Source organism: Capsicum annuum, chromosome 6, assembly GCF_002878395.1.
Source record: "Capsicum annuum cultivar UCD-10X-F1 chromosome 6, UCD10Xv1.1, whole genome shotgun sequence".
Lineage (NCBI taxonomy): Eukaryota > Viridiplantae > Streptophyta > Magnoliopsida > Solanales > Solanaceae > Capsicum > Capsicum annuum.
Genome location: NC_061116.1, coordinates 208176953 through 208191353, shown reverse-complemented (window position 1 = coordinate 208191353; position 14401 = coordinate 208176953). Strand labels below are relative to the sequence as shown.

The window sequence follows — 14401 nt, the reverse complement described above, 5'->3', positions numbered from 1 at the left end:
GGTCCCACCAGTTAACCACAAGATTTATGATTCCACTCAATGGTTCACTTCATTGTTTTTCGGTTCACATTCAAGGAACATTTCTATTATCTTGTTTTGTATTTTCTTTTTATCTTTTTGTTACAATGGACAACGGCACAACCAGAACTTTCAATTGTCCATTGCACAACCAGAACTTTCAATTTTCTCAATAACTTGTTTCATATGCCCTATACCAGTATGCCACAACACACTTCTCACAAAGCAGCCACTTCAAGGTGAGTTGGGAGTCCCAATCAAAAGACTTCATGGGGGTGGTTGATTTTACATAGTAAGATTTGTTGTGCGGTGTTCGTAGATAGCATGTTTTATATCAAATACTCCCCAAGAAAATATAGGGTCTGGCTTATAAAAAGATGAGCTAAATAAACTAGTGGTCAGGTCAATGCTTAGAGTTGAATACACAAATGTGCAGTTGTAAGAGATTAAATTTCAAAGCCAAAATTTGGTGCGCAAGTCATGATGAGTACAAAAGTATAACCACATAACCTCATACTGGTTATCATTCTAGATAATGATACATCATTGGATAGGATGAAAACAAGTACCAAAAACAATAAAATACCACGCTATGAAGACACGAAACTGAATTAACATTTATGTGTATCTAAACCATGGACCAACTTCTACTCCAATATATGCCGGAGACAACCACATGATGTTTGTGTTGCCACTACTATCGCGCTGTGCAATGAGAACCTTGTATGCTCAACTTAACTTGCCTCTGGAAACACAATTTAAGTAGTAAAGGATCGTGTAAGTGCTCAGCTTCAAACTTGATATCAAAAGCAATTGTCTTTGGAATATATAGATGCACGCACAAAACTATATCATCAAAAAGTCAATGTTCAATTCTCAACTTAATTTGACTGGATAATTCCTAAAATCTCACAATCGGAAACATGGTGTTCTGTCACAGATAACTCTTATCTTCGACCAAAAAAAATACATGCAACGCAGCAAAAAATGGAAAAGAAGTCCGCACCTTTTTGAGTTTACTATGTTGTTTATGCATTATCAGCAACAGTAGGCAGGGCAGTAATTTTCCCCACAGCAACAGTTTTACCTGCACAAATGGCAGTAAATATAATCTGTCAGAGGATGTTACAGAGAAACAAATTGCTATGTAAGGTTACCGAGCACAATGGTGCCTTACCTTCAGTGCGAAGAGTGAATCGTCCAAGTTGTGCAAAGTCGGAAAATTTCTCTATACAAATCAAATTATTCACCTGGCAAGATAGTTGCAGAACGATCAAATACCAACACAAGACAACCTTAAGGATCTAGCTTTAGAAATAACCCAGGGAAAAAAAAGCTGAGAAGAAAAGAGCAAGGGAATTCAAGGTAATGAAACGATTTTTAGCCCCAAACTAGAAAATCTTCATCATCATTCTCTGTTAGAAAGCGGGGATAAACACGGAACACATTGAGCTACCCAATTAAATACAGTCAACCAAGCAGGCACTCTAACAGCTTCAACATACACAGGAATTCACTAACATTGCCCAAGAATTATGACTTCAACACAAAAATATTAAGACAGGACCACAATGGTATTCCAAATCTACCCAACCTAAGTCCACAGGTGCATAGGTAGAGAGCTAACCTGAACGCGGCATAAAACAATAGCACCATTCTTTACAAACAGAGGTTTTTTCTTCATAGGCTTCTTTGTCTTTAGATCTATCTGCTGCATCAGTTCAACAATCTCGCATTCCTCAACAACAGAATGGACGTGCAACACAGCTTTGTAACCAGCAGTAAAAATGGCCTGACAACATGGAATTTCATTTAGCACTAGCTGCACACATGCAACTCTGCATCCAAGTGAGGTAATGAAATGCTTAGTTAGGGTTGGATTCATACATTGTCCAACAGCTCAAGGATCTGTAACTGCGCAACAAACTCGGTAACTGCATGGATTGGTTTTGCTGCAAATAGCAAACTTGTTAGGAATAATAACAAAAAGCTTGAAAGACATCCATCAAAATAAAAGCTTAAACAAACTTGAGAATATAATATGAAAGGGTACAATATAAAACCATAATTACTGATAAAGCGTTTTCCTTTCTCTCTTATCCTTGTCAAAAAACCTTCCTCTTAATCTTTATTGCTATCTGACTTCATAACGATTGACTACAAATAAATACCTATCTCAAGAACAGCTACAACTCAATATTGCATGTGTATGTTTACCCGATAAATGACCTACATCCCAGTGTTAGTTTGCAATTAAATTGCTCTTAGGACCTTTTTCATGAGTTGCACTTTCAACAATTTCCTATTAGTTTCAATGGTTTTCATATGAACATACAAGAGCTACAACTTACTCTTTTGCGCATCTTAATTCTAACATCAGAAGTATCAGCTTTGCATAGTTCGATACCCAACCAACCCATCCGTTTCTGTATCTTTTGCAACGTAAGAACGCATCCGATCTGGCAATTGGTTTGGAGACTAAAATTCACAATTGCCCACAAAAATATGACTAAAACACATAAGCTGAAGAGGGGACATTTCAGAGAGAGACCAATTTTTTCAAGGGGAAAGAGAAAACACAGATAGAATAATGGAAGTGCTTTTCTTTTGCCTAGCTCACTGGTGTAACCTAACCTTTGTACAGCAAGCAAATAGTACTACACATAGTCCAGGACTAACATGAATTGTAACTTTGTGCTGTACTAATTATGTGTTTCTTTCTTATGTCAAAAAAGTCGACCCTTTATTCATAAAAAATATGATTCCACCCCAAAATCCATATTTTCCGTGTGCATGTGGATAGACAAGAAAATATGCTTTTTTTACAAGTCAAATAACTTCTTTATTATCAGTTAGCAACAAGCTTGAAAACCCAAAAATCTATCCAACTAGCAAAACATGATGATATTTCTTCCTCTTTACACCCAAAAACAGTGAATGAATGGAGGAGAACTTTGTACTTTTTAAATTGAACTCTTCTATCCTGCAAACGATATTGCTCTCCCTATTAGCCAGATAATAGATCATAAAGGTGCAGTTTCCAAGTCTTTATCCATCTCGCTTCCAACTAGTTAATTCCCCCACCTTCCAGCACTGGAACTACTGTCCTTGACAACACCCATTGTATGCTGAAGATGGAAAAGACACGGACCAAAATTCTAAGACAAGGCTGCAGTGTAGTAGGAGACGTCTCACTCCTTACCCTTATCTATGACATATACAAAACATTATCTAAAAACAATCTACCCATTTTTTATAAAATTCTTGAAAGTACAGACCTAACCCCTTTGCACGCCCAAGTGTCAAAAAGGCTACTTAGTATGCCTCTTTTTCCTAGCAAATAGACGGCAACATATTCGGCAGCACAATACCAAGTAGCTGAAAGGCTACATGTAACGCTATTCTTGCCCATGACATGTAATCATATACATACCATTTGTTTACATCACATGGCCATTAGACACACAATATTTCTTCTCTCTTTCTTTTTTTTTTTTTGAGATAGACATACAATATTTCTTTTCATATATAACTTGTTAGCAACAAAAATTAAATAACAAATAATCAGCAAAGATCAAGAAGATAATGAATGTCAATTCATTATATAAAGGACATTTTAATTGTATAACACATACCAACACTGCACAAGACAAAGCCTGACAAAATGTCATCCTCCTCAACTCCAGATAACCTAACACGTACATTTTCCCCAGGACCAACGTGCCTTACTCTGTCTTCATCACAGAATATGGCAAGAACTTTTACAGCAGCCTACAAATCAGCAGGAGACATGAATTCCTCAAGTATTCCTCCAATCAAAAAACTCAATACAGTTATGGTAAAAAGGCCCAAAAGATAGTACCTTATTTGGCATAATCAGTAGATTATCACCTTCTCGTATGCTTCCAGACTCAATTTTACCCATAACGACAGTTCCCATGTCTTTAAATTTGTCAATAATAGGCATTCTACAAAGAAAAAGAAAATTGGAAAACAAGTAAACAACTTCGCAAAAGTTCAGACGGGAATTAGGAGAAAAGACAAAAAGGAGGCACGTATGATCTGGTAAAGGAAGCAAGAGGATGATGCATAGAAAGTAAAATATTGAGAATATTTTGCAAGAAGAACCTGCAAGTTTTACTCCTTAATCTCTTCTTTGCAATTTACTTCTCAATATTTATGTTCTAATTTTTTCATTCACACAGAGACCGTAGAGTGCAAATAGAACTTGCAAATCTTACTCATAAGTCCCATCCTTTACTTCTCAAAGTCAGGTTCTAATTTTTTTTCACATATTTTATCTTTCCAGTTCAATGATTGCGGATTGTGATCTATTGAAACATTGTCAAGAAAAATTAACTAGAAGGTAAGTCTTGGAATTCGCAAATATGGTGAAAGCAAGGAAATGGAAACAGGAAGATGCCACAGAATTAGAAAAGAGATTCTAGAAGTACCTCAATGGACCATTAGGATCTCGAGGTGGAACTTCGACTGCATCAAGAACTTCAAAAAGACATCGTCCACTCCACCATGGGCATACACTTTTATCTAATCTAGTTTTCAAATTTGAGCCCAAAAGCCCAGATATCGGAAGGAACTGAACATCTGAAATTTAGGCACAAAAAAAAAGAGGAATCAAACATTTGCAGCTTGGCAATTATGTAGAATATTTAAACGAAGTAGAGAATAACAGTCAACAGATTTACATTCAAGATATGAAGATAAATATGACAATCCTCCAAAAGGAGTCTGTAATAATATACTTTTCCTAGATACATAAAACATGCTTAAAAGGTACTCTCTATGTTTCATTTTAAAGGAGTCTCTAATAATATACTTTTCCTAGATACATAAAACATGCTTAAAAGGTACTCTCTATGTTTCATTTTATGCGACCTTTTTCTGACTAGGCGTGAATTTGAGACTTGTGGTCACATGTCATAATATTCGTGTTTATAAGACTCTTGAACTAGTGGTCTTAAATATGCCACAACATTTTATAGCTGTAAAAGCTTGTCAATAGAGGTAAAATGAGACATTTATGTTAAAATGTTTCCAAAGAACGGTAAGGGTTCATTTTTAAACAGACTAAAAGGAAATAGGATCACATAAATTGGAAAGGAGGAAGAATCAATATTAGCCAGCTTGGCCAAGCTTAGTTTTTCCCAAAAGGGCTTATTTTTACTGAAAATTGCTAATTTGTAAAAAGTAAGGTGTTGGGCCGGCCAAACACTAATTACTGCTCAAAAGTGCTTTTAAACTTATTGGTCAAACACAAATTGCTTCTTATCTAGAGTACTCTTTTTGAAAAGCACTTTCCAAAATAAACTGATTTAGAAGCTTGGCTAAACGGGCTATATATTTCCTTTATTTCGACTTAGATAGCTAGCTAGAATGCAAAATTCCTTCTCAAGAGAATACATAAAGGTAACATTGAAAATGTATTTTTACCACCATGAAGTGGGTAAGTGGCTCAAGCAACAAGAAGTAAACCCTAGAGACTTGTACCTTATACTAAAAGGCTAAAAGCAAGATCAGACATGAGAGGATATATAATCAGGTTCAGGAGATTACTTTGACACATCAAAATAACGAGACATTAAACAAAGCAGCAATCCACGAGTAAATAATCCTTCACCTTTCTTGACATTGTACCCAGACGATTTCAAGAATGGAACCATTTTTGACTCAATCTCATCATACCTACAAGAACAAATTGTATGATTAGTTGCTACAATATTGCCATAACTTATTTTACATATAATACTGTTACCATCTTCAAAAAAGAAGAATATACAGGATATGACAATGCAAAATGGAAAAAACAGGCGGAAGATCACCTTTCTTTAGACCAGTTAACAGTAGGATCATCCATCTTGTTTACAACAACAAGAAGCTTTGTAACTCCCAGGGTCTTTGCCAGTTGAACATGTTCGCGTGTTTGCCCACCTCTTTCATATCCAGTTTCAAATTCACCCTTTCTAGCAGATATAACCTTCACAATAGAGCAGAAAATGATCAACAACAATTACCATGCCTCAGTCCCAAGTTAGTTGGGCTCACCATATGAATCCTCACTGTCCAATTCGCTATATTTGGACCCATTTCATTCCAATATTCAATAATTCGGGGTTCAGAGTTTCTAATTATGAGTATTCACACACAAGCAATGGTGTGGCCAAGTGATCAATGAAGTAGGTTAAGAACCATGAGGTCTCAAGTTCAATTTACAGCCGAAGGCAAAAAAATACTAGGTGATTTCTTCTAATCTGTCCAAGCCTTGGTGTATAAAGTTGCCCGGTACCTACGCTGGAAGGAGATAGTAGGTACCTCATGGAATTAATGAAGATGCGTGCGAGCTGGCTCACGCGCCATGGTTATCGAAATAAAAAACAAATACAGTATTTACACAACATGAAAAACTTAATCAGTATCAGGAAAAATTTCTTACCAGCACACCTATATCGGCTTGAGATGCTCCACTGATCATATTGGGGACATAGCTCTTATGACCCTGGTGAAAAAGGGAGCACAATAAGAAAGCAGATCTAGAGAGAGAATCAAAGCAAATGCTGAAGGGAGAACATAGACTACCAAGATTGCTACAATTTACATGCAGCTACAGGCAGAATATTTGCAAACGTCAATTTATAATAGTCATGAACTTTGTTTCATTATCCCAAGGATGTGGCTTAGAGATCAATGGAGTGGGAGGAAAACCATGATGTTTCAGCTTCAAATCCCAGTGCAAATAAAAAACACAAAAATGATTTCCTTCCATCTCTCTGAACCATGATGTTGGAGTAGCCACGGTGTGTGTGAGTGAGCATGATACCATCATAAAAGAAAAAATCAAGAGTGTGTTATGAAACTATTCATGACACCTCAGATCATTATTTATCATTTCTTGTAAGCATAAAGACAGAAACGGGGAAAATAATCCAACATAGACGCCTCAAATCACTATTTATCATTTCATTGTTTAGCCCAGTGTCGATTAGTCTATCAACAGTAGCTCTCTAATGCTCTAACCTCATGAACAAAAAGAAAAACTAAACCTCATCCCAAGTTTTTTTATTTTCTTCGTACAATGAAGTAGACACAGGACCAAAGGCTCAAAATACAAAATTGTAAACGAAAAGGAGATTTAGAACCCTGAAGACAAGCTCAAAAATGTAAAATAGAAGATGAACATCAAACTTCCACGACGACGTAGAAGGGGTTCTTTTGTGATTTAGGATCAGCATGTGAGCTAAACCGGAGTCCATCTATCGCTGATTAGTGCGATTACTAGACGTTGCTTCCGAAAAGACAAATAATAAAAGATATATGATACGAAAACATTGACATATTAGAGATCCACAATTTCAGATAAAGGATAATTTTCTAAAGATCTTTGAAACCATGAGCAAGCAGCACCCCTGCAAATACACGATCACTTGATATTCATGCCTTTTCCTTCCTACGTACAAGGTAAACCAGAGGAGTAAATAGGATAAAAAGTTACCGGGGCATCCAGAATAGTAAATCTTGTTGTCTCTGTTTCAAAATGCGCTCTTCCTACTTCAACTGTTATTCCCTGAACAGAAAATTGCAAACAAGAAACAAACAAATGGCACTCATAAGCTCCTCTCACCAATACCAGGCCAAAAAAGATAATCAATACACCAATTTAAGTATAAAAGTAAATAGATAAGTAAAGACAATACCTTCACCCTCTCCTCTTCATTTGTATCCATAATATAGGCCATATACCTAAAATACAAAAAGGAAAGTGAAGTTAAGACGCCAAAAGGAAGCCCATAATCAAATTGAAGGCATGGTGTGGTGTCATTCCACAGGCAAGAAAATAAACTGCCTGAGGACCGTCTTTGAAACTTACGTCATTGATAATTGTGGGCTCAAAGTAGACAAGATGACATCAAGAGATATTCTATATCAAGGACAATCAAGCATGAAAAGATCAGATCCTAAGTAGTTAAGACCAGTGCAAATATGGTAATGATTTCAGGAAAAAATGCGAACAATGCTAAGAAGCTTCGAAATCGCAAAATTCAAGAAAAAGACCAGGAATGAGGCATCTATTTCTCACAGATATACAAACTCAGTTGAACTTTAGGAGTATGCCAATCATTTTAGAATTAACAAGACTAGAAACCATATGTGTGATACCTAAACTCAGAAATTTAGGAACTCCTAGCAGTAACCTGTGAGCCAAGCTTTGGAAGTACAACTTCACATCGACCAAATTTTCTCTCCAATTAAAAGAAAATACAAGCAGAATTGCAGATGGCAGCTTGTGTAAGAAAGCAATCATGTTCTGGAACTCCTACAGAAAACCGTCCCGCTAAAATTGAACATCTGATGAAAAAGCACTACTGAGTTGTGATAGGAATAGGACATAAGAAAGTTATCACGCGTTGACAAAATAACCAGGAGGCCAATATGAATTTTATGCAAAAAATCTATACGCAAGCTCCATCAAAAAAGGAGCACTGAAATAATACCTCAACTATAGTAAGGTAGTGAAACCTTACCAGCTCTCTCTGTTTTTATCCTTCGCTTCTTTCTCATATTTTTGTATAGTACGGTCATCAACTTGACCACTAAGTAATAGTATCTGTCCTCCAATTGTTGACTTCCCAGCATCTGCAGGCGATATGGATAACTCTAAGTAATAATTATATGATGTTTCTCGGTTAAACAATTGGATTTCATCTTGCCCAGTTACCAATCAACTTTTGGAAGCATTTATAACTTTTACATAAAACACAATAAAGTGGTTTTGCATCCCGTTTTAAATTGGAATAAGTAGAAAGTCAACTTGTATCAGACACATACTAGATAAGTTGGGCACAGCTCACCTAACTTTAACCAGAATTTCAAACCTAACCAGCTTTTTTTTTGATTTGATACATGCCACGCGACATCTCAAGCAACAACTAACATGTGACAAAAGCAAGAATGGCGGGAGTATAAAGAACATACTGACATATAACATCAAAAATGTCGAGGAAAGATACATAAATGACTAAATCCAGAGCATCTCAAAAGCCTCAAGCTATTTTAAGAAAAATACGGTTTTGAGCAGAAAACTTCCCCATAATAGAGAAAGATCACCAAATACTATGCATGGATGAAATAAATAAATTGCCAAAATTTAGCAGTCCTAGTGATAGAACAATATTGGTACCAGTCAACCAGAAGAAAGAAAAAACAAATTGTACCAACACTTCAAAGAGTTGTACTCATCAAGCTTCACTATGATGACAATCATGCATCAAAAGGATAAAGAGTACGTGGAAAAGTAAGACTTACCCACATGACCAATAAATACCACATTCAGGTGTCTCTTTTTTTCAACTTCAACCTCTTCTTGAATATCTTCTGGGGGTAAAGTTTCTTTTCCAGCAACATCCTTGGGCTCGACATGCTTTGACTTTATATATGGATCTGCTTCATCTTTCAACTCTGATACCAACAATAAAGTAAACACTTACATAACAGTTTGATTAATATGGTTCAATAAGATACCATATTTCTCCAAAACAATCTGAACTCTAAATGAACCAAAAGATTTCTCCCTTCTTTTTCACGTGAAAACTTAAATACACCAATATTCCCAATGAGTAATGTAAAAGTAAGGAAATAACGATCTTTGAAAACATGTGACAAAAACATCTCTCTCAAAGAAGAGCTCTGAAAACATAAGACAAAAAATTTCTCAATGAGTAATGTAAAAGTAAGGAAACATCTCTCTCAAGGAAATAACGAGCTCTGAAAACATGAGACGAAAACATCTCTCTCAAAGAAGAGTGCCTGCTTTAAAGATGCAGATACCCCAAGTCAAGCAGATCAACAAGAATCACAGATAAAATATAAGACTAAGCTCAACAATAACCAGATTACACATAACCTGTTCATGAATCTACCTACCATCTTCCGGCTGATTAGGTTTTTCAACATCGTCTGACTTCCTCTTTTCTTCCATCAAACTATCCTCTACCATTTAATAAACATTCAAAAAGTCATCCAAAAAGTTCCCTAATATGATCAATGGAGGATATGAAAGCAGGGAAAAAAAAGAGTATGTGTGTGTGTGTGAAAGAAAAAATGTGCAAGACATCAAAGAATATATTTTAGAAAGATATTAGCAGAAAATAATACGAAGTCTAACAAATAAATGTATATACATTCGCTCTCATTTTGAAAGAAAATGCTATTTAAGTGTTTAAAATACAAATTATGCCTTATAAAAACAAAGTTTACAAGTTTTAGAAACCTTTTGATTATTGAAAAAAAAAAAAGTAAAACGAAAATAACGAGTTTGGAACTCCTGCAGCTATTTTCTTGTGTGCCTTACAGCCCAAAACTGAAGTAACTCCCATGAAGCCTACTGAAAGTAGTGATTTGAAGGATTCCACAACCTTGCCAAAGATGCTTAAAACCCCACCCCACAAAGGAAAAGAAGAATATTTAGAAAAAGAGTGTCAAAGTTAGCACAAACATTACTCCCTCCGTTCACTTTTACCTGACCGAAATGGACTTTGCACTTACTTTAAGAAAATAACAAATGAAGTGCATATTTCACTATAATACCCCACGACTACTAGCATTTCAAAAAATCTTGGAAAATGATTTGGGGATTAGTAGTTAATGTCAAGGATAAAATAGGAAAAAGAAGATTAGCATTTCAAGAGACTAAAGTGGACAAGTAAAAATGAAAGGAGGGGTACATGATTACATCCATACATATGACCAACAAAACAATTTTTCAAAACATTTCCCTGCTCAAGGATTTATCCCACCACGCAACCAGGAAAAAAGGAGTCCTGCATAGACCTAAAGGCCCGAAGAAGCAAGGAATCTTCTCAATATACACAGCAATAGGCCTTACTCTCAAAACCAAAAGAAGTTTCAATGACGTGGATAATAATTACAAATCCTTGGGAAGGAGAGAGGTGAAAAGACGAGAGATATCAATTAAAATCATAGGCTTGGCAATGACACACTGGCATCAGAAACGGGCAATGAGGAAACCATTTCAAAAATTACAAGCAAATAGCACCAAGAACAAGCAGCAAAACAACATCAGTGAGCTTGCTACAAACCTCCTTCAATTTTATCGGGTTTTATAGTTTCATCAGGTCTTCCATCTTCCATGTTAACCATCACACTGTCTTCTGCAGACATTCAATCACAAATTAGACTTTCAAAACAATGTTTCCTTGCAGTAAAGACTTGTAAGCAATTACTGGTCAGCTTTAATGATTAGTGGATAGACAATGGCAATAAGAATGACAGAAATCATAAACTGCTATAATTAACGTTATACCAGATGAATCAAGCTGCAGTGCCTTGATGTCCTCTTCAATATCTATCAGATCAAACAGCCAAAAAGTTATAACATCCATTAGTCTGCCATGATCCTCTCTAATAATCTCAGAAGGTATTATCCATAAAGGGTGAGTTTGGCATGGAAGAATATGTTTTCCATGGAAGACCCAAAATATTTTCCTTTTAAAGATAGCATTTCTGTTTCGTTGCATATAAATTATAAAGTAGGTATACCACAATACACTTACCGTGTTATTAAATAATACCAGTATTAGACCCCGTGAGATGCACAATTAATACCAAGGAAAACTAATCGTAGCAAACTGGTGTTTAATTTGTTTGAGCAAAATACATCTAATTGCTTCAACAAAATTACAAATGTCATTTTGCTTCTCTACGCAATGCACCCAAAGACGAAAACTTCATGAAATAAAAAGGAATGAATCACGTGGTAGGTGAATAGCCGTTGAATAACACCGAATTATCATAATAAGCTATAAAATAAGATTCGTTCAAAGAGTAATCGACAAATAGAAGTTGTCGTTGTTCAATTTAACTCCAATAACTATTAACTGCTAACAAACAAATCGCTATTATTAGTACAGGAATTCCTTTGTTCTAATATTAAAAATCTCTTCTTAATTAAGCTAAGATTACTTATGTACTAGTTTTACAAAAGATTTCTGTTGAACTTTGTGAATAGAAGTAAAAAGTATATTTCTTCAACTACATTAAATAAAAATCAAATAATAAAACTTGCAGATTGCACCGGATACTATTCATCATGGTTCAACAACTTCTAACATCGATGCAACTATCGCAAAGTACAACATACGAATATAAAATCAAATAATAAAACACGCAGATTTCACAGTATACTATTCATCATGGTACAACACTTCTAACATCAACTCAACTATCGAACAGTACAACAGAAACAAACAAGTATAAAAGAAGATTGTCTGTCAAGGTAACCAAACACTGAAAAAATGACAGCATAGGAGAAAAACACTTTCGTTCATTAAAACACTCAAAAGAGCAGATTGTTTTTTAATAAATCTTCAGGAAAACAGCTACTGCACAATTATTGAGCTCTTCTCAATAAGAGACGCATATTCTATTTTCACTCAAATTATTCCGCTCTCCCTAAATAAGCTCCAAACATTCGTTTTTCACACAAAATTATTCAGCTCTTCTTAAATAAGCTCCATATATTCAATTTTCACACAAAATTATTCAGCTCTTCCTAAATAAGTTCCGAACATTCGTTTTTCACTCAAAATTATTCAGCTCTTTTTAAATAAGAGCCGAACATTCGTTTTTCACGCAAAATTATTCAGTTCTTCATAAATAAGCTCCAGATATTCAATTTTCACTCAAAATTATTGATTTCTACTTAAATAAGCTCCGAACATTCATTTTTCACACAAAATTATTCAGCTCTTCCTAAATAAGTTCCGAACATTCGTTTTTCACTCAAAATTATTCAGCTCTTTTTAAATAAGCTCCGAACATTCATTTTTCACTCAAAACCATTCAGTTCTACATAAATAAGCTCCAGATATTCCATTTTCACTCAAAATTATTGAGTTATACTTAAAAAAGTTTCGAACATTCGTTTTGCACTGAAAATTATTCAGTTATTCTTAAATATTCAACTTTCACTCAAATTATTTAGCTGTTCGCGCCGGATATTGGATTTTTGCTTTGCAAATCGAATATCCGACGCTAATAATAACGGATTAACTGAAAAGATAAACCCTAGATTGCAGTAATGATAGAAGATATGGAGATCTGAGAGAAAATAAGGTACATACCCATGGCGGTTAATTGCGTGAGAGGAGGACGCGTAGGGTTTCTGCTCTGCCTGTTGCGGTCACACACAAATTCAAGGGCTGCCCTGCTTTATTCTATTGCTGGATACTGCCTCACTTATATTTATACCCTTCCTTCAAACCGTAGCTGTTGGGTTTTAGGTTCGGTTCACATATGGTAAACCGGCCCTGTCCAAATTCTTTTCCCTTCTTTCACGAATTTTATTTAAGCTAAACAACGTAAATTCCGACAGTTTTGAACTTAACTAATTGAATATTTTGATTATAAACTATGGAGATACATAATTAGCTTCAATTCATCCAACAAATATATACTTTTTTCGTTGTAAAGATGCATAAGTAACTCTCAATATATTTTTTCGATTGTCGTGATAGATAATTAACTGCTACATCCAACGATAATATAATTACTTTGAAGAGATAGAAATTTGTGTTAATATGTATATCTGTGCTTTTTTGGCTTTTTTGTAAGTAAAAAAAAGTTTCATTCGAAAAACTAAAATTGTTTTCCAATTAGATTGATAGAGGTAGATATGATCAATACCAGTAATTGCAATAATTAAGGTTGTAAGTATATTAATTTAGCAAATTCTATGGTTAAGTATAATTTAAAACATGATATTTCTCTACTAATTTAGTTTGAAGATTTTATTTTTGCAAATTAATTTCTAAATTGTTACTTACTTTTTATGACAGATTCTATGTTTTGTAGTTTTAAAAGATTTTTGAATACTGATGGTGCCAAGTTAATATTACTCTGAACATTTAACTAGTAACAATCTTTTCCATTTTTATTAATTACAGTCCATGTTGATTCACTACTCATGTCATGATTGATATGTTGCGGTTGGATTTATCCTGAATTTTCTACTTTAAATGATTTTCTATTATAATTAGAATTACTTTTTAATTTTATTGTTGGAAAGGATCTCTTTTCTATTTTATTTAATTTTCTATCATAATTATAATTACTTTTTAGTTTTATTGTTGGAAAAGATCCATTCTCTATTAAGTTTATTCTAAGGGTTTTGTAATGCTATAAATAAAAAATCTCTCTCACAACCTAACAACACAATAACATCTATTAAATAGTCTTTAAAATTTAAGAGTTTTATTTAGGGGGAGATTTTCTCTCTAAAGTTTTTATGACTTCTTTATATTAGATTTTATAATATATAGGTCAATTGACCAAAACTATATAATAACATATT

The 14401-nt window shown here is 34.5% G+C and overlaps 1 protein-coding gene across 4 annotated transcripts; it reads right to left on the bottom strand.

The window, feature by feature from the left end:
- Nucleotides 1–449: 449 nt before the first annotated feature.
- Nucleotides 450–13363, bottom strand: LOC107855415 (eukaryotic peptide chain release factor GTP-binding subunit ERF3A). 4 transcript variants are annotated; one of them, XM_016700424.2, is made up of 19 exons: nt 13173–13359; nt 11354–11395; nt 11130–11201; nt 9955–10020; nt 9337–9489; nt 8556–8667; nt 7728–7773; nt 7526–7597; nt 6470–6532; nt 5859–6013; nt 5657–5721; nt 4473–4623; nt 3881–3986; nt 3654–3789; nt 1906–1970; nt 1646–1810; nt 1196–1268; nt 1025–1105; nt 450–763 (listed from the first exon to the last, which is right to left on the bottom strand). In XM_016700424.2, exons 1-18 carry the CDS (start codon nt 13174–13176, stop codon nt 1047–1049), a joined length of 1605 nt encoding a protein of 534 aa, XP_016555910.1. In that variant the 5' UTR covers nt 13177–13359; the 3' UTR covers nt 450–763; nt 1025–1046. The 4 variants fall into 4 exon arrangements, with proteins under 4 accessions (XP_016555910.1, XP_016555911.1, XP_016555912.1 ...); XM_016700425.2 differs by having other exon boundaries at nt 11130–11198; XM_016700426.2 differs by lacking the exon at nt 9955–10020 and having other exon boundaries at nt 13173–13363.
- Between the last annotated feature and the right edge of the window lie 1038 nt (nt 13364–14401).